This window comes from Vespa crabro, chromosome 10 (genome assembly GCF_910589235.1).
Source record: "Vespa crabro chromosome 10, iyVesCrab1.2, whole genome shotgun sequence".
Taxonomy (NCBI): domain Eukaryota; kingdom Metazoa; phylum Arthropoda; class Insecta; order Hymenoptera; family Vespidae; genus Vespa; species Vespa crabro.
The window spans coordinates 8272767-8293868 of record NC_060964.1 but is presented as its reverse complement, the minus strand read 5'-3'; the positions used below and the strand labels follow the sequence as shown (position 1 = coordinate 8293868).

The following is a 21102-nucleotide window of genomic DNA, read 5'->3' as shown; positions in this document are numbered from 1 at the left end:
AAATCGATTCGGTATGCAAAGTAGTGGGCCGCGAGTAACTGATAAGAAATATAACGGTACAGAGAACGTGGAGAGATTAAGGGCTCAAAGGGTAGGGAACAATAGGGAAATGGTTTGATAACCGTTTGTCCGTTGGTAAGCTAATCCTTGGAGAACATTGTGCATCTCAACGTGGGGAGCACGCATACGTAATTTGGTATTAAAGGGTATCGCCGTAACATCGGACGAATAACAATCCTGCATAATATAATCGATATCATCTTATTTTTCTTATCTCTCGTGCGAATAGCGCATTTGGCATATGACATTTGTTCTTCGACATCTTTTGTACGACTCTTTTTATATCGAATTCGAACATATTCCAGGGAATTAATATCATAGGATCGATTTTATTCGATTCGATTCGATCGTTTGAGGATCGTCCAAGGGAAGAAAGTCGGCACTATCGGCGCTCAAAATGAAAACGCGAATGGTCGGTTATGAGAGACGCGAAATCGTTTCGAAAATGGCAAGAAGAAAGTTTCACGGACCGAGGATAAAAGTGGCAGAGGATTTCAATCGGAAATGGACTTGCAACGAACCGAATAAAGAAAAAAGGAGAGAGAGAGAGAGAGAGAGAGAGAGAGAGTCGTACGCTGGCCGACGGCACAATTTTAAACTTTCTCGTTTTCTTCCTTTGGTTTATGCTTCTTTCGGATAAAGAGGAAGCGTGCTGAAAATTTTCGACGACGGAATTCGACGAGAAACCCTGTTAAAGGTTCGACACCCAGAATACCGATTCCGTCGAGTACGTTAAGAGCATTTGGCTACGTTCCAATGTAATAGTATCGATACTTATTCTAATATACAAAAGACGTTTCGACAAATTCTTTATTTCATTCATCTTCACCTCAATCTTATCGTTTGACAAGTATCTATTAAAAAGATATAAAAAAAGAAGAAATACGGGGTAAGACCGTGGCACGATGCAACGTGCATTGTATCGTTGTATCGATTTGTTCGCGAGAGAATTGATAATAAGCAATCCGTATAGTGGTAAGCAAAGACGATACGACAAAGATTAGGATACGCGTGAGTCGGAGAGGAGCGATCAAAGTTGGATCAAAGGGGTTGTTGGTTCGCTCCCTGGCTTCGTTCGCTGGCTTCTCTCGCTGGCTCCGCTCGTTGGCTCCGCGTACGTACTTACTACCTATACATACGTATCTGGCATAGAGCCAATGCAGATTTTCCGTCCTAGCGTAATTCCCATTGCAGTAGCCCACCGGTAGCACGGCGATGGTGCGACGTTAACTCGGCCATTTCCTTCTAAAAGGTGAAAAGAGTGGTGCGCCCGTAAAGAACTGAACCTTGTTCCTTCTCGACTACTTTTTCTCGCCAAAAGAAAATCTACTTCTAAATCGATAAATCTACCAGATGCATTTTTAACGCCATCGCACTACCCACCCGTTATTATTAATAATACCTTTACTCAAAAGGAACATTGCTTTCATTGTTATTCCATCAAGCTTTATGAGAAATATAGTTCCCTTTAATCGATCGAATCGAATGGACGAACGAACGAACGAACGAACGAACGAACGAACGAACGAACGAACAATTTTTCTGATTCAAGTCGAGAACCAACGCAAAAACGATTTACCTTTTTTCTCTTCTTACACGCAAAACGCAAACCAGACACGAGAAATACATTGGTTATTCTCTCGGGTATATCGATCCGTACTGTACTATATGTACTTACTTACTTATACCTCATTAGAAAAATCAAAATATTCCCTTATGGAAAATTACACACGGGTATATCTGTTCGGTGTCATTAGGAAAATTGAACGATCGCAGTCGTACGATCCTTCTCGTCGTAAACGCTCGTCGCCGACGAGGAAATTAATCGCAAATTAATCGTATCTGGCACGGTATCGGCTTTCCTCCATTTTCTATTTTCCTCGAACCTTTCAAACGAGTTAGACGAATCGCGATCAGTGAAAAGCGGCACCTCTAGGCGATGGAAATTAATCTAATCTTTTCGTTCCATCTTCTTCTACTTCTTCTTCTTCTTCTTCTTCTTCTTCTTCTTCTTCTTCTTCTTCTTAGTTCTTCGTTCTTCGTTCTTCTTCGTCCTTCTATCGAATGGTTCAAGATATACAATCGCATCGAGGATCACCTTCGAATTTTAATTTATTTTTAGCCTCCGCTAGCAAGCCTTCTGGCTTTTCTTCGACTTCCCAACCGACATCCGATTCTCTTACCAATTTCCTTCCACTTGACTGTGAGTGGTTTAAACCAAGGTTACCTCGGCGTCGCGATTATTTCGATACTTCTCTACTAGAGTAGAACGAATCGTAAATAAATTTTTCTTTAGTTCTCGTCGACTCGAACAATGTCGAAAATAGTCAACGAAATCTTTAAGTACAATTATTGATTCTTCTATTCTACAAACCACCGTCGTCGCCGATGCCGCCGCCGCCGCCGCTGACCCTTCTCTCTCCCCGTTAAATTTATTATCACATTTATTCGTCCTTGACACTTTCTTATCGCAAATCGATACAGTTTCATATATCCACTTCTAAGGATTCGTTTGCGTTAGAAAAAATTTTATCCAAATAACCGAGCCATCCATCCATTCTCGCTGTCTTAAAAATATCCCTTCGGTAAAGGCTCAAAAGGAATTGTATTAGTCCGGTCGTTGATCGATCACAACCGAACAAACCATTTCTAACAATGGCAATAGATCCATCCGTGTACAATGAACTTTTCGATAGATCGGTTATCCTAAACCGGGACCAATGTATAAAGCATGTATTTCGTCGAATCTGGAATTGAAATTTTATTCCGCTACTCCATCGAATTTCACCGTATTTCTTTGCTATTCGGATATCCTCAGTCGTAATGAAGTTTCGATCGATTTAACCTTATCTAAATGGATGCCTACCCGAAGAATGACTTGAATTATTCTCCTTTTTCAAATCTTTTCCCCGACACTGTGATTATCAATTCTACACTTTTCTCTCACGTCGTCTCTTGAAAATAATCTCTTCGACAAAAGGATATCCGTTTTTATAGTTTCCTCTTTCCCTCTCCCACTTCCCCCTCCCCTCTCCTTCTCTCCCTCTCTCTCTCTCTCTCTCTCTCTCTCTCTCTCTCTCTCTCTCTCTCTCGCAGCAATAAACGAAACCGATAAATTCGTATAGAAGGGTAACCGTATCTTGCTTTTCCGTTTCATTGCATTGTGATCGAGCCGTGACCCGTACAACGATCGCACGCTCGATATACCACAATATCGCGGTATTGTCATTACATGTCGATATTTTTTTCTCTTGTAAAAAAAAGAGAAGAGAAAAAAGAGGGGAAAAAGAAAAAATTTTATCGTAATCTAGTGCAACGTTCCGCAGAAAAAAAAAATGGCTTATCCTATGTTCGAAAGTAAATGCAAAAGCCCGTGGCTGCTTTAATAACGATGAATAATTATTTTAATAACTCAAATTTCCTTTTGGATTAATTAAAAATTCTGTTAGAAAATTTTATATCATTCTATTCGTTATTATTATATATGTCGGATAATCGCATTTAATTAAATTAAAACGTCTAATGGAAATTAATCTTAGAAAGTCATATATCAATGTGGAAACGAAGATATTCGAGAATAGATAATGAAATATGCTTGCAAGGTGCACCCCAAAATTGAAATGTTGCTCGTATTATAATAATTCGATGCATCAAGGTGCAATGTCGCATGGAATATGATATATCTAAGTATGTACTACGTTATGCGACGATGCATTATCCTCGCCATATATTTTCATTACCGATACACGAATCTCGTTGGTTTATTATTTTAGTTTTGACATTTTTCTCTGTTCTCATTTCAGCTAAGTTGGACGGTGTGAAAACTTATATGCGAATGAGACGGGTGCCGAATCATCTGCAACAGAAAGTGATCAAATGGTTCGATTATCTCTGGTTGACGCAAAAATGTTCCGACGAGGAGAAGGCCATTAGCTGTCTTCCCGGTGAGTCATGTTTCTTTTACATTTTCACTAACTAAATCATTAGTTTATACATTTCGTTCATTAAATCCCTCTATTGACAAATATCTCACACGAAAATACATATTATTTTTTCGCACGACTAACTCGTACATATATCTATAATTCGTATATACGATTCGCACGAAAGAATTAATTTCGAGTGGCAGTCAGCTTGAATTTATTCTAGCAGAAGGGAAATATGAAAGCGTATGGGACGAGACTTTGGAACGAAATAAAATGGAACTGCTTTTATTGTTAGGTAGTAAGAAAATAATGATGTGAAATGACAGATGCTGGAAAACGTTGCTGAGAAGCGACGATTGTGTACCTCGACGACGACTGCACCTCAAAACAAACGATCGTTGTCGATATTCAACATGACATGAGTTCTTTGTCATTCACGGCTCTCATCTATATGCGTAATATAAACAGAATTCGAGAATGCATTGCGATTGAAATAGCGTGAAAAATCTCAAAAAAAATTACATTTTTAATTTGACTCGATTCTAACGTAACGTCCTTATTTTTTGACAAAAATCAGAGAATTGGACATTGGAGAGATATAAATTCTTAGGATAACTTGTAAGTGAAACTAAAGGTTTACACTAGATGTCTTTTACGGATTATCGTTAAGCATTTCCCAGAGGTCGGAGTCTATTTTATCACTCACGTAAGAAACTTTGCAACTTGGAAACAACTTTGGGCTTTTGCGTTCTTAACTCTAACACAGTTTTTATTTTATACAATGCAAAACATTAGAAAATTAACATTAACAGTGATTTCATATTTTTCATTTCATGTCACCATTAAAATGCGATATTGTTATATGAATGTCTCTAGGTAATGTGAAAAGGTAAATGAAATTCATGGTAGTAAATTATTATTTTATTGTCAAAGTTAAACGTCTTTCTCAATAATCCTCCGGTAAAAGGAAATAGCATTGAGCGGTATAGGAGACTTAACGAAGGAATAGGAGAGTAGTATTAAAGGGAATCGTTTCGTTTCAAGAACGAGCTGCATTTCTCGATGCAATAACCTTTCCATGAAATGCAGATTCTAAAGTTTCGAACGATAATACCGATATAAAGAGAAAATGTGAATGAAATATTATTACGAGATGAAAAATATTATTCTTTCAGTGCGACGAACAAAAAGATTGGGATTGATACGTTCATCTTCTTCTTTTTTCTCTCTTTTTTCTTCTTGTTCTCTTTTTTTTTTTTTTTTCTTTTTTATCAAAAGTTTATCTTATTACGAGAAATCCCATACGTTATGTTGCAGACAAGTTGAAGGCCGAAATCGCGATAAATGTACATTTGGAAACGCTGAGAAGGGTTGAAATATTTCAGAACACAGAAGCTGGTTTCCTATGCGAATTGGTGCTTAGACTGCGACCCGTTCTTTTCTCACCTGGTGACTACATTTGTCGAAAAGGTATATATGGATCTGTTTACTTCAATTTTTTATCTGTCTTTCTTTTCTTCTTTTTAATTTCTATTTTCTTCCCGTACAATGCTTCCTCGTTAATACGAAAATCTGGAAAAGCGCCAGTCGATGCACCGAAAAAAAAGAGCCAAAAATGAACTCTCTCTCTCTCTCTTCCTCTCTCTCTCTCTCTCTCTCTCTCTCTCTCACTCTCTCTCTCTCTTTCTTTTCTATTTCCTCTACCCAACTTCTTGGCAACAGCCGTAGGTATACCGCGGAAAAATGAATTCGAGGATCTCGATGTACTGCCTGCAATGTCTCTCGACCAAAGAAATACGGTTACTAAGAATAAAATGATAAGATGGAACGGACAGGAACAAAGGATGGTTTCGTATTCGAGCGTGAAGCCGTTAAAGCAAGATCCTTTCAGAGACCAAAGATTGTAGATCCGACAGACAAGACTTTCTCGTTTTCTTTCATAGATGACAACGCTGAGAGAGCAAATAATTTTGTTTCGACAAGAAGAAGATAAAAAAGAAAAAAAGAAAAAGAGAAAAAAGCGTAATCGTCTTACAGTTTATTCTGTGTCTCTCTCTTTCTCTTTCTCTCTCTCCCTCCCTCTCTCTCTCTCTCTCTCTCTCTCTCTCTCTCTCTCTCTCTCATCTATCTATCTTCTCGGTTCAATGACTTGACCGAGTTATAATTATACTATAATAGAAATAACGCTCCAACTCGTATAATATATTAGATTTTCTGAGGTAATCTAAAATTGTTTCTACATTATTGTTAGCTTCATTATCGCAGCGGTAGTTATAGTTATTAGCAGGCAGTTTCGACTCGATGGGAAAATTAGGGAAATGGAGAATTGAGGAAGTTGACGTTTATGTTCACAGGTGAGGTAGGAAAGGAGATGTACATAGTGAACAGTGGTCGGCTCCAAGTTGTGGCCGACGACGGGAAGACGGTCCTCGCCACCCTTAAGGCGGGTTCCTACTTCGGGGAGATCAGCATTCTCAATATGGGGACTGCAGGTAAAGAGTGCGGTAAATATTCCAACCGAAGCAGGGGCCCGTGAGCTGTCCCCCTCGTTTTTCACGATCACGTTATCACGTTTCACGTTCTTACCACGTTCTATGAGAGGGCAAGCCTTCGAGCCGGTATGAGCCGATCTAAACTCGTCTACGTTCATCTACACATATTATATACTTACATTCTCTATCTATCCATATTTTATATACATCTATGGTATGTAGGTATATATATATATATATATATATATACCCATATGTGTGTATATACGTATGTGTGTATATATATATATATATAGAGTGCTCTTTATTATATTATTCTCTTCCTTACATCGACGCCCTATTTGTCGACTTTACCTCATCGAAACGGGATCGACATTCACGCAATGACCCCGGCACCATTTGACGTCATCGCTATCGCTATCGTACAAGCGCGCACACACACCCTGCGTCTTTACTTCCGTACAAGATTCTCAACGTCGATTGCTCTTTCTTCTTTCTTCTACCAAAAGCTAATTCTCTCCAAACTCTTGTTTACGACGTTCGAGAGAAATAGAGAGAAAAATCTCTCTTAAACAATGAACGATCGTTTGGCAAACTCGCGGAAAAAGAAGTTTTCTTTCTAGTCGATTTAATAGACGTCACGAATATCGTTACGTACTCAAAGCTATATATATATATATGTGTGTGTGTGTGTGTGTGTGTGTTCTTTTTTCTTCCTCTTTTTTTCAAAACAAACTATGACGTAATAGCTATAATTGATTCAAAGGAAAAATACCGTATTTGCGTGAACGTCGACAAGTTTCAATTAAGATCCGTGACACGTACTTATGTATCATCATCCTTTTTAGTCTCTTTCCTTATATACTTCTTCTCGATACTCACCTATTTTCACCTTTTTCTCAACTTCGAGCGATACGACAAGCGGCTCCATTTCAAATGCATTGTTCGAATCTTTAAAGTGTACTTTTAATTTTTGAACGCATCAGTGCGAATCGAAGAGTCGACGATTACGTTGAAAATACATAATTAATAGTCGGATTGATTGTATCTTTCTTTATCATTTTCTCTTTGTACGTTTTATCGAAATGCATAAAAATTTGTACATTTGAGAATCGGTCGAAGAAAATTTGACTTCGGAGAAGTAACGAAAATATTTGTCTGGTCTTCTCTTCGCGTTCGAACATCTACATTTTAACTGATTTAAATGCGCATTACATATGCGAACGAAAAAAGAATTGTCCGTTTCAAAATTTCACATACATCGGTGCATTCAAATTGTCCTCCGTTATTTTACTGGAGAATTATTACGTCGTATCGATCGATCGACATCCGTCGCTATCTCTTGGTCATTCGTATAATACACCCTCGTGCTATAATGCTTTTGTAGTATCTAGTAGACGAAATAGCTTATACGTATATACCGTCTCTCCTAAATTTTATACACTCTCCCTAAATTATTATTCGATTTTCTTATCGATCTTCTTGTACTTATTTACTTCTGTATGATCGGTGCTGCAACGACACGCTGCAATTTTATAAACTTTTACTATAGTACGAATATCTCTGACAATACGAGAACTATTGGAAAGCCTTTGCAAATGAAATTTAAATTTGTCTAGTTCTTTAATAAAAATATATATCGCTAAATATTTTCATTTTTTTAAATGCATAAATATGCGAATGAATTAACGATAAATTAAAGATCGATATTATTTGCAAATACTTTCCTCATTTTCTCATACGGATATTTTTCATTGTTTCATATTGCACATATATTGCATACTTTACTTCTTTACTCACAATCTTTTACCATTGTGTCCCAATGATTTACCATTGCTCTACAGATTATTATTGCGATTTATGGCTATGTATTGCGTACCCATTCCCTACGAATGTATAAAATATGCAAGTGAAATTTCCCTTCCGATTACCGTATACGATTTTATTACCGTAGATATTAGCTTTTATCATTTTAGCAAATTATCTAAATATTGATTCTTATAGTGATATACAAATTTATTGCATTTTATCACGCGCGCACGGGAAGGTAATCGCTTTTCGAATGAAAATCAAATTAACGTCATAGTGATATATGATACCGGCATAAAATTAACTATTAATTAATAATATTATGTAGTTTTCATCTAAGCGAATATTTTTCCATGCGACTCAAGTATTTTCGATTTTTATCTCGCACCCTCGAAACTGTTCAAGAAAAAATTTAGGAGAACGTCTCGTAAAATTCAAATGGATCTGAATCATTCAAACTTATCAACTTTGAGCTCATAATTTATGGAGAAAAAAAATTATTGGCTGATGTAATATTTTGTAGTTTGGGAAAAAGTCGATGAAAGAGACAAAATCGAGTCATTGGTTGTTCAAATATTTTTTTTGCAGCAATGTGTGCGATCAAAGTCTCCTTGTTCAAAATTAATACTATGCTTAAATTCGCTCAATTCTCAGGTTTATTATACGAAGCGTTATTACGGAGAAACATGACGCGATTTCCAAATTACTAAGATCAAAGTAATGTTGTACGAAGTACGTTACATGTCGACCAACCGATAACATCCTGTGCAACAGTGAGCCACGAAAGCTTTGTGAGCGAATAAACGAGAGTCAACAATAGTTTATTTACTCGTTCGTGACATGTCTTATCGTTGTTCATACAGATATAAAAAGATCACATTTTTGTATCGATAACGAGGAGTAAAGAAAAAAAAAAAAAATGAGGGATTGAAAAAATCTATCGTACGCTCACGCGCATATTAATCATTCCTATTAAATTGTCCGATATCGATGATTTCCACGCGACTCGATAATATGACCAAGAACGAATCGGCAACATGAAGAGAAGGAGAGAGAGAGAGAGAGAGAGAGAGAGAGAGAGAGAGAGAGAGAGGGAGAGAGAGAGAGAGAGACGATCGAGAAATCGATCGTAGCGAGATAAAAAAGAAAGCTTGATGCATCCTGGTAACCAATAAATGGCTACATCGACGCAGGTAATCGACGAACAGCGAGCGTGCGGTCGGTCGGCTACTCGGGTCTCTTCGTTCTCAGTAAAAAGGACATGTGGGACGTCCTCAAGGAATATCCAGCTGCCAGAGTACGACTGGAATCCATTGCGGTCAAAAGATTGGAAAAGTACAAGAGAGCGCCCCTTAAGAAGGGTGAGTCCTTTAATACATATATTATCGGGATTAAATCGATATCATTGATTATTTCCTCACGTAATTTCATATACTAACGGAATAATACCGAATACGCATATGGTAGGAAATCCGTTCTCAAATATCTAATCAGAGGCAAGTAGACACGTACGAGTAATCATTGGCGCTTGAGTATTTCAACGATGTTCGTTAAACAATGACAAAGGCGAGATTGTTCGAATGAAAAGAGCTCATAGAGATGAAATGAGGCGAAGCGAGAAAAGGACGAGACCGATTTTGCTCGGGGCTTAGAACGCTTTAACGCTGCAAGGATAGACTCCTTTCAATGTGCTACGTGTTCGCTTATGGAAAGCGTATCAAAAACAAGGATATTAATTAGCAATAGGTATCTGTGGTAAAGCGGACTATATATATATATATATATATATAACTACGGACGAACGATCGAATAGACGCCATCTATTCCCGAGGTATTTTTTAATGACAGAGAGCAAAGATCTCGTACGCTTTAATGAAGCTTCGAAAAAGTGCGTAATCTTCTTTTGGCGTCAAAGCGAAATCATAGAGATAGTTAGTTTGACATGTTGTTCGATTCGTCATTAAGTAAACGTCAAACGGTTCGTTAGCGTAAAGGGTTAACATAGAGCCGATTTCTGATTATTACGATATATCGCCAACAAAGTCGTATGAAAATTTTCAGTGGCTATGAGCAGATGCCAGAGTACGCCAGGTTTAGTGGAATCACATGCACGAGTACCGCTAGAGGATATGCTGGTGTCATCGCTAGACGAAAAATTAAGAGGGCAGGGTTATGCCATAGGGGCCGGAACTCGATCGCTATTTACTCCGAGCTCGAGCCCTGTGCTGACGCGAGCTGCCGTCGGTGTTGCCGGCGTCGCTACGAGCATCGCGACAGGCTCTATTCTCCCCGGTAACAACGTAAACGTCAACGTCAACGTCAACAACGTCAACGCCAGCAGAAGTATGGACAGCCCAATGAGTGCCACCAGCAGCGGACAGAGTAGCGAGGATCCAACTGCCAGGATGCCTCGATCGGTTGCGACTCAACCCTCCACCGGAAGGCAATCCACTCATTCCGGTGAGTCAATTATTAAAGATTATCCCTTTGGGAGAAACCGACGCGACCAATTGGAAAAGAAATGTTTCCAACTCGAGTACGAGTAAAGTTTGAAAGGTGTCCCCCCTTTAGTCGTTTTACCTTTACCGTAGAAGCAATGAAAATTCCCCTACCCCCGATCGAAGATAGAAAATGCGACGACTAGCCTTTTAACCTTTCGATAATTTGACCTGGGTGATAATTAAAACTACTACCTTATCTCTTACGTCGGTATATTACGTCGATTAGGAAGAATCGTGTCGTTCTGTTCCCAGGTATGACGTGCAACAGCATGACGCAATTGATGAGCGAGGGCGCGACACCTCTTCTCGACACGCACGAGACTCTTTTGGCGGAGATCAAGCGACTTAAGGAGCGTCAGGTATGCTTGGAAACGGAAAACGCTACGCTGAGCGCTAAATTGAATCAACAACAGTGGGAGGTCGAGCAACGTTTGGCAGAAATCGAGCTACAAATTTGCGGAGCGAGTTCTACGTCGAGCGTCGAAGACAACAACGAACGTAATCGCGAGAGCATCATTTAACGAGAAACAAGGCCGCGAGAGCGCGGCAAAGCTAAGATGGAGCGAATACGTCGTTATCTCGAGCGTGCTGCTGTCGACGTCGGCATACGTTCTTTGGGCAACGTCGAATTCGAGGGAGTAGCACGATTCAGCGACACCAAATCGATTGGCAGCCTAAGTCAGCATTTATTCGAGAGTGACGAGGACGAGAGGTACCCAATCGTTTCTTGAACGATATCTTATCATATTTTCTTCGATCTCCGTCTATTTGTTTGACAGGTATTACGGGACGTGCAATGGTTACGCGTCGCAACCAGGAAGCAAATCGAACCTGTTGCTTTGCAGCGAGTGCGACCAAAAGACCCGTACTTGCACGTACAGGCCCCAAACTCCAGGGTCTTACGTCGGTCGTTACGTCGAGGAACGTCTCGATCCTGGCGAAGAGTTTGCCTTCCTTCGCGCGGACTACAAGACCCCGGTCCGTACCAGCCCTTCGCCCAGATCCTCGCGCGATCCTCAAGAGATCTCTTCCTCGCCGAGACCGCGCGATCACGAACGACTCTTTCAGGATTCATCGTCGCCTCGATCTTTGCGCCAAGAGAAGGAGCTCTTGTCGTCCGAATATCTTGGTCGCGAGGAAACTGTCGAGGAAACGGAAAAGCGCCAAAAACAGGAACCGAAGGAGGAGGAGGAGGAGGAGGAGGATAGCCCAGTTTGCGAGCTCTGTCATGGAAACGGCCTCGTCCTCGTTCATTGCGAACACTGCGACTTTTCAACCGAAGGAGATCTCATATGTTTTCGATGTCAAAGCGACGAAGGCTCCTCGAACGGCAACAACGGGTGTCCCCGTTGCGAGAGAAGCGCCAGGATGGCGGCTGCCGGTGTCACTTCCTCCGACGACGAGAATCATCATCCTCCCGGCAAGTACCCCGTAGACGCGGTCGTCAAGATCAAACTCAACGATCGAACGATCGACGTCGATTCGGACGATACCAACGACAGCGATCCTTCGATCGATCGTCACAGAGGTCAAATAGATCGTCTCGACACGATCGTCGAGACTAAAGGCGACACTGCCAGCGAAAACGACGACGATAACGGCGGTGCCAAGCTAAACGGAACTACGAGCCCGAAATATTTCAATTACATGATCGTCCTCTTCTTGTAAATAAACCCGAATCGCTGCAACATCCATCAATTTCTATCCGTGACGTAGAAGAAGATAAGAATGATCGGTGATAAACTTTGACCGACCTGTCACTGTATATAAACTGCCAGGGGACACGATAGTCAAAATCGGTACTCTCTAGTGCGGCGTAGAATTAATATAGTTAGCTCATAATGGTAATTAAGGTGGCAAAATAAAAAAGAATCAGAGAAAGACGATAAGCGAGAAACGCCGTGCGAATGGATTGAAAAGAAGAAGATAGGAAAAAGTAAGAAATAAAGAAAGAAGATAGTCTCAGGGACGATGGCCGATCTGCCCTGATGACTTTCGTCGTAGAGCGCCGATAATTATCGAGGCGTTTCCGCGCGCAACCATTAGAATGGGTTTGTACAGAGATCGCGATTATACTGTCTCTCACTTATGAAGACCTTCCGTTATTTTCTATCCAAAGATGAGCGACGAAAAATCGAGGGCTCCTCGTCTCGCCGATTGCGAACTGCTTTATAAAGAAGGAAGATTACACGATACGATCGATACGAAGAACTTATACGAAACCGCGAAGTACATGCTGCCAATAATAAATCAAAAATCGAATAGCGCGCGAGGACTTACGATGTAAGATTTTTCATACCTTCGATCGACTTCTTTCTTAGCTTACGTAAAAGCAATAGACGCGAGCCCGCACACACGAACACATGCGCACAAACACGCACTCTCACACATACACGCACGCGCGCGCACACACACACACACACACACACACACACACACACACATCCACGCATGCACGCGTGCACTCGCGTCTCTTATTTATTACGTATATACGCTTTTATCGAGTAGATCCTACGGTATAAACTTCTCGCGTCTTTCTCGCGGATTACTCGCGTATCGTCGAAACAACTAGAATAATTTAACGTTATTATCTAACGCGATCGCAGAGCGTGAGATATGATAAAAATGTCAATTCCTAAAACGCAAATCGATACGATCGAGGCAACGCGTAAACTGCCATCATTTTCACACGTTTTAGCTAAGATTTTTGCACAAACCCATGCTAACTCATGTTCGGGACCAACTTAAATCCATCATCCAAGCGACAAAGCCACTTCCGAGTCTCCACCTTTCGTTCATAGTCGTTAGTCGCTAAATTACGCCGGTTTCTCGACATTTGCGACATCCAAACGATTCAATGTTAACCAACTTTACGAAGATAGAGGCAGTACTCGATATATCGTTTGAATCTATCGTTAAATAATAGAAAGAAAAAGAGAGGAAGAAGAGGAGGCAGAGAAGAAGGAGGAGGGGGAGGAGGAGGAGGAGGAGGAGGAAGAAAAAGAAGATATATATTCGCAGAACCAGGCTACCTCTATTTTCGTACGCGCGGAATACTACGAAAGGACGCGATCATAAGCCAAAATAAAAACGACGAACGTTACGATCAGATTCGATTTCGTAAAACCGTTCGCTTCGAATACTCGCGGTGTCGCACTTCGCCTACGATAGACACCGTGAGAAAATTTCAATGATTCGATGAACTCGAGTTCATTGTCCCGACGCGAACCACATTTCAAAAAAAAGAAAAAGAAGCGTAGAAATTGTGCGCGCACTTCTTCGCCTATTTCATGGGGGCTTTCGTCACGTTGTAAAGATGGCGCGCCAATGAAAAAAGAAACGAAAGGAGATCTATACATAAGAAGAAGAAGGAGAAGAAAAAATGTCGGAGTAGGAGGAGGTGGAAGAAGTGTTTTCCAAAGGAACCAAAAGTTGAAAGAGACGATTCTCGAAAAAGAAAAGTAGAAGAAAAGGAAAAAAAAAGTTGAAAGAAAAAAAAGAAGGGCGCAAACGACGACGGAACAACGGTACGAATGAAAGATATGGATTTTTTAAATATTTTTCAATCATCGAATTATAGAATTTATTAGAAAATGAGACTTTTTTTAACGTCCGTTTCTAAACCTCAATGTAATCGTCTCTCTCAGAGAACGATCGCTACTCGCCGAAGGAAGAAAAGTGAAAAGAATTAGATGGAGATGACTCGATCTGCACACGTACACGACAAGATTCCAAGTTCTTCCGCCGGCATAGAAGAAATTAATTGCCCTTGCTTCCTCCTCCTCCCTTCCTCCGGAATAATATTAATAATAATAATAATAATAATAATAATAATAATAATAATAATAATAATAATAATAATAATAATAATAATAACAATAATAATAATAATAGTAATAATAATTAATAATAATACTAATAATAATACTAATACTAATAATAATAATAATAATAGTAATAATAATAAATAACAACAACAACAACAACAACAACAACAACAACAACAACAACAACAACAACAACAACAACAACAACAACAACAACAACAACAATAATAATAATAATAGGAGGAACAATGGCGAAAAGTTGTCGTCGTCGTCGTCGTCTAAGAGATCGAACATATCGGCATATCCGGCATGTCTGAACGATTTCGTCTTGGAGTGGAAGCCGACTTGGGGATCGAAAAGGGGAAAAACGTAAATGCCTCCTGAGGATGTATGCAGGGTGGCTTGCGTCGAGGGGGAGAAGGACAAAGAACTCGCTTCGCCCGCGAACAGTAGCGATCAAGTGCTCTTACTACAAGATTCTCGCGGGGGATAAAAAAAATTGTAGATCTTAAGAGAAGCAACTGGAAAACGGGTTGGATGGTAGACGAGTCGTTTAATCGTAAGATAATCGTTCTCGATTTCCATCGCATCGAACGAACGAACGAATCTACACGCACGCGTCTACTGCCTTCGTCCTTTATCTCGTAATACATAAGTACTTACATATTTTCATATTAATAAGTACATACTTATGTAAATACGAGAGAAAAGATATACCACGCATGATACGCGTCGTCCATCCGCCTTTGCGCCAAGCTACCACCGAGAATATTAAGTTATACTGCCACCTTATACTTTAAGGAGAAATACAAATGAACTTCCGCGTAAATTCGTTAGATTAGAAACCGTACATCGCGACTTTTGATCCTCTCTATAAAACTTAATACGCATACCAATATACACACTCGCGTATCGCGACGAAGAAAAAGGAAAGAAAAGAAAAGAGAGAACAAAAAAATGAAAATAAGAAATAAGAAAAGGGAGAAAAAGAAAAAAGCGACGATACCGACGATAGAGAACAGCAAACGACTGACATTCCTTTAACATTTCCCGAAAAAAGAAAAAAGAAAAAAAGAGAAAAAAAAGAAAGAAAAAAGAAAAAAGATTTGTATTATTAATTGTTTCCTTCGTTATTCGCATCGATGTAATATATCATATAACTTACATAGTTACATAAATGATATACGACCATGTAAGTAATCATATTCCCTTTAAATAATAATGTTATAAAGACCCGAGAGATAAACGTCTGCGAACTTTATTTACTGCAAGTAAATGAAAGAAATAAGAGATTCGAATCAGCCTTAACGTAGACAATTATTAACTCTCTATTGAATTTATATACGCGTGCAACGGGAGCGATTTACGTCAACGTATCGTACTTTTTAATCGTAACACTTTGAATGAAAGATCGCTGTGAACAACGACTAGCTCAGAGAAACGTGTGAAAAATTAATTCGCTCTTCATCATCGCCGTAATCAACATCTTCTCCTCGTAACATTATCGCAAAACCTTTATTACGCCCATCAGTCCGAGTTTATTGTGTAATAAGGAAAAAAAAGAAAAAGAAAAGGCAACAACACGCAGGAGGCAAAATGAATATCTTCTTCAATTTTTACACCGTTCAGCCGACACTGTGATATTTCTACATTTAATTATATCGTTAGAAACGATACTTTTTTTAATAAAAAGAATAAGGGGGAGGGGGAAGGAAGGCTACGTTTCACAGTATCGTCGGTAAATTTCGGATCGACGTTCAAACTTCGGAGCGTGCTGCATCCAATATAATTTATTTTGACGACCGATCGAGATAATTTTTCATTCATTCCGATAATTAAACATCCATTTCTGATGGTTTTAATTTATTGAAACAAAACATAAAATAATTCGCGACTTTTAATAATCGCGAACGGAAGAAAAGAAAGAACGATCGCATTCCTGTTCGTCTCGTATTTTTCATTACCCCCGTATGAAAGAGGCGGAAAAGAGAAAGAAGAAAAGAAAGCAAAAGCCAAAAAATGAAAAGAAAGGAAAGAAAAAGAAAATGAATGAATAAACAAACAGTAGAAAACTCGTACGTGTATATGTAATTTCCACGTTACCCGGCGGCCATTAATTAATGCTGAATAATAAAAAGGATAGAAAAAGTTTCGTTGGGATTTGCAAACCCTAGGAAAAGAATATACTTCGATCGGCCAATTCTATACAATTATTACGATCGCATGGAGAAAATTTAATTGGAATGTCATATTCTATCTGTCGTTCCATCATTTTCATTACTTTAAATGCGGATTTAACGGATATAAAATAAAATCCCATCTTATCTCTCGATATTATTTAAAAATCGATAGAATAACTATATATCGTGCCTTGGAGGATGTCTACGGATCGATAAAAATTGACACGTGATTCCTTCGTCGCGATTAATCATGCCGCCTACTACCATCGACCAAAGTCATTTTTCGATGATATATGAGATATCCAAACATACATTGCCCAAGAGACCGTTCTCTATCGACCGAATAAAATATGAATAGATCTATTTCCATCGAGCACCACCAACACCGTCCCCTCTGCAACCTTTTTCGTTGCTCTCGAGACAAAGTATTTCGTTAAATTTATATATTTCGCTTGAAACGATACGACATTTCATCTAACGTCGAACTTTCTTGTAACCTCCTTCAGAAACTCGAATTGAATTGCATTCCTTTTATTGAATACCATATATTTGTTTTTAGAATTTTCAATCACGGTGTATCAGAGCTTTGGAAAACATCATACCTTCGATGAATGCGACCCGTTTCCTATCATTTCGTCTACATCGAAGAAACACAGAATTGTATGTATGTACATGTGTGCCAAGGATCGTTAACGTCTTCCTCTTACATTTTTCCATCGAAAATCTTTATCATTCTTCCACCGTACGCATCGAAAAAGAAAGGGAGATAGATAGATAGATAGATAGAGAGAGAGAGAGAGAGAGAGAGAGAGAGAGAGAAATTTGATTTCTAAAGACAATTCTCTAAATAATTTTGCCAATATGAAAACAGTCGTCGTGCATATCAATATTTTTTGTATATCAAATATTTTGCCAAAGATAAAGAAACAGAAGAAATTAAGAAAATAATTCCTCTTACGATGCTTACAATATGTACAAAATATTTATTCCCATAAATGCTTACGTTTGTACTTAATTACTTACTTACTTACTTACTATCTAATTACTCACTTACTTATATAAATATTATTCAAGTGCCAACGTTGTCTGTTGCGCGTGCGCATTATATACATTTATCTCTATGACAGATTCTACGTTATTATGTTAATATTTTCTAGAAAGTAATTTTCACGAAATAAGAAGAGGGGCTAATGTTTCGAGATGTCGCGCAGTACTTTATCCTCGCTCCCGCGACACCGTCTCATTAAATTTTCATTAAATGACAATTTAACGAAAGCATTCCACCATATCAAGAAGGGATTAGCGTCCTGTGCGTTAATCTATAAACGCCACTGGCACTCGCGCGTAACATAGTTTTAATAAAGAATTAAAATAAAATAAAATGAAAAAGACAAAAAAACAAAAAAAACAAAACGAGACAAAAAAAATTACAAAATATATGCTCACGAGCTTGATAATGATTAAGCTCTTGGATTATTCATTGTCGATAATGAAAGATTTTATGCTGGACAAGCGGTCGCATGTCAAGAAGGCATGACAATTCGTGACAATTAATACGATAAGATGCACGTCATAATATCGTCATCGAAGATCACGTAGAAACGTGAGCGAGTTATTATCATTTTAAAAAAAGGACAAGAAAATTACAATTAAAAGAGAAAGTAATCGCCGAGGATGATCGTCCTTCTGCGATATTACGTCAAATCGAAAATTTTTAAATACATATAATATCGAGACGAACGAAAAATTTATTACACATATTATGTATCTATTACGTATATATACATACGTATATATATATATATATGTATGTACATATATATATATATATACACACACACACATAGCTTCAATTACATTCTCGAGAATTTTACCCTCTTCGTTCACTCGCAACGATTCCAACGATCTGATATTAAATTCGCGAATTTTCATGAATTCTCTTTGTTACGATGCTATTGCCGCTGTTATCGCTATCGCTTTTATTCGTAATTTTTGACTTCTCACTATGTACATAACCTTATGAAAGGAAAGGAAATTCATCTTCGTCATTTTGCTACGCCGGTTCCTTATCTTAACATTCAGCGTCATACAAAAAAAAAAAAAAAAGAAAGGAAAAGAAAAGAAAAAAAAATTAAAGAAATAAACAAATAAATAATTACAAAACTAAGAAAGGAACAGGAGCCGAGTCTCTTAATCAGGCTCTTCTATGAATGGTCACTCAGGAATAAAGTTAAAATATAATAACGGTTGCGATATTAAATATTAACATTTAACGAACGACTTTTTGTAAATATTAATATAATATAAATATTAATATAAGTATAGATATACATGCAGATATATATATATATATACAAACATATATATATATATACATACATGTATATATATATATATATATATATATATATATATATATATATATATATATAATATATAAATCATGTACAGGGTAATTTGGAAAAAGCCGTACGATCGGACTTTGTATGAATAAAATGTAAAATGTAGAATAGACATGTATCGATCCTCGAACGAAACTAAAGATAATTAACGTACACATTTGTGTGGCTGGTAAAAGTTAAGAAAAATAAAAAAAAGAAAAAAGGAGAGAGAAAAGAAAAAAGAAAAAAAGAACGAACACTCGTAACGATTTTATATGAGAAAAAAGTCTCGACGACGGATCACCCTTTTTCCGTGAGACAAACGTCAAATTTTTTCCGTAAACATTTCCTTGAAGATATTTAACGATTGTTTTCGTTATCTGCGATTAAGCTCTTTACAATTGAAAATTATTGTCGCGTAAAACCTTTAATCCATCAAGTCCGGTCGTACAGCTGATCAGAATGACCCCGTACAATTTTACGATCGCCCCAATAAGAGATAACAAGCCTGATAGGAAACGTATGAATGTTAAATAATCATGTATGGAAGAGGTAGAATGGAAGAACGTGTTTGTATATGCGTGCGAGAGATAATGAGAGAAAGAGAAAGAGAGAAATGTGAGTAAAAAAAAAAAAAAATGATAGAGCGATAGTATGTTATAGAATTTTCTTCCATTATAAACGATTGACCAAATATCGGTAACAAAAGACTACGATGCATGTCGGCGATTGTTACTTATCGGAAGGGAATCAACACCAACTGAAATAATGAAAATAAAAAAAAAAAGAAAAAAGAAAAAAAAAGAAGGTAAAAAGAACAAAAAAAAAAGCAAAAAAAAAGAATAAAAAGAAGAAAGAAAGAAAGAGATCATTCCGAAAGTTTATCACGATTAAAGGGAATATCTACCCCCTTTTGCAATCCGGGATTTAACGATTTTACTCGTAAAAATCATTAATATGTTTACGTGTACACCGTCGCCATAATTCTTCGAGTATACATTTAAAATACGGCTCCGTGTGTGCTGGTGTGCGTACGTGCATATAAGGTACATGCATTCTTGTCCATTTCTACACGTATATCTGTTTCTTCCTCGACGATAGAAGTTATTTTTAAATTTTCAAGATTTAGAGTCACACCGCTCCCACATGCGAGTGTCTGTACGATCGGATGTCAGTAGGAATCTTGAAATATAAATAGACGATTACAGTGGGCATAGAGTTTTCTTCCTGACATTCCCTTTCCACCCTTTCCACAATTTTATTATCATCATATATTTCATTTGCAAATATTTTATTTACATTATTCTTCGATATTTACTTCTAATTCTAACTAAACACTAAGTTATTTTCATAATGATGCGAGGTATGTATATGTAAATATATATATATATATATATATATATATATATATATATATATATATATACATTTATATATATATATTGTATATTATATATTATAGAAATGAAAGCTGAAGTTTCTCGAGATACGAATAATGAAGATGAAAAATTCGTCCCTTTCCTTTGTTCCTTGGTGGATGGTCGATCAATAGAAACTTTCAAGAAAGAATCGGGAAATATCAATTCATTATAGTCAAACAATACTCAACTTCGATAAGAGATTAATTATCTTAATGACTAAAAATTTATTAGTTCGTTAAAAAATAGTAGACTATTTTCAAATTAATTATCGAACAACGAGTTTTAATAATTGTTGAAGACTTCTTTTTATTTAAATTCTTTGATTATTACGAAGACACAGTATTAATAATTTCAGCGATTCGAAAATTTCGCGAACGCCTGTAATATCGTTTCACTATTCTCAGCTGTACGACGTATTGCCTATAGCTAGGATTAAGATCGTCACTAGAATGCGCCACGAAATGCAATCTAATTTCAATTTTTAATTTCAATATTGTATCAAAAA

General features: G+C 37.8%; 2 protein-coding genes across 12 annotated transcripts in view; both read left to right on the top strand.

The window, feature by feature from the left end:
- The window catches only part of LOC124427235 (cGMP-gated cation channel alpha-1), a 53386-nt gene extending 42077 nt beyond the window's left edge, over positions 1-11309 (top strand). For 8 of the 10 annotated variants that reach the window (XM_046969854.1, XM_046969851.1, XM_046969853.1 and 5 more), the window contains 6 exons: positions 3864-4004; positions 5304-5456; positions 6341-6490; positions 9481-9648; positions 10349-10747; positions 11041-11309. In XM_046969854.1, coding sequence (XP_046825810.1) covers positions 3864-4004; positions 5304-5456; positions 6341-6490; positions 9481-9648; positions 10349-10747; positions 11041-11309 — 1280 coding nt within the window. The remainder of the gene's footprint in view (positions 1-3863; positions 4005-5303; positions 5457-6340; positions 6491-9480; positions 9649-10348; positions 10748-11040) is intronic. The other 2 variants (XM_046969855.1, XM_046969856.1) reach the window with 2 other exon arrangements.
- A 36-nt stretch (positions 11310-11345) lies between these two features.
- On the top strand, positions 11346-17493 carry LOC124427245. Of its 2 annotated transcripts, XR_006942923.1 has the most exons (3): positions 11346-11500; positions 11568-13071; positions 17355-17493. XR_006942923.1 is itself a non-coding variant. In XM_046969884.1 (2 exons), the coding sequence occupies exons 1-2, from the start codon at positions 11346-11348 to the stop codon at positions 12454-12456; spliced, it is 1044 nt and encodes a 347-aa protein (XP_046825840.1). In that variant the 3' UTR covers positions 12457-14255. The 2 variants fall into 2 exon arrangements, 1 of the variants encoding a protein (XP_046825840.1); XM_046969884.1 differs by lacking the exon at positions 17355-17493 and having other exon boundaries at positions 11568-14255.
- Positions 17494-21102: the final 3609 nt, after the last annotated feature.

What these genes read in the sequence shown, in the direction of transcription:
- LOC124427245 (XM_046969884.1), top strand. Translation starts at nt 11,346, where the DNA reads ATGGAGCGAATACGTCGTTATCTCGAGCGTGCTGCTGTCGACGTCGGC. An exon ending in GAGAGTGACGAGGACGAGAG is followed by an intron (nt 11,501 to 11,567) that starts GTACCCAATCGT and finishes TTTGTTTGACAG; the next exon opens with GTATTACGGGACGTGCAATG.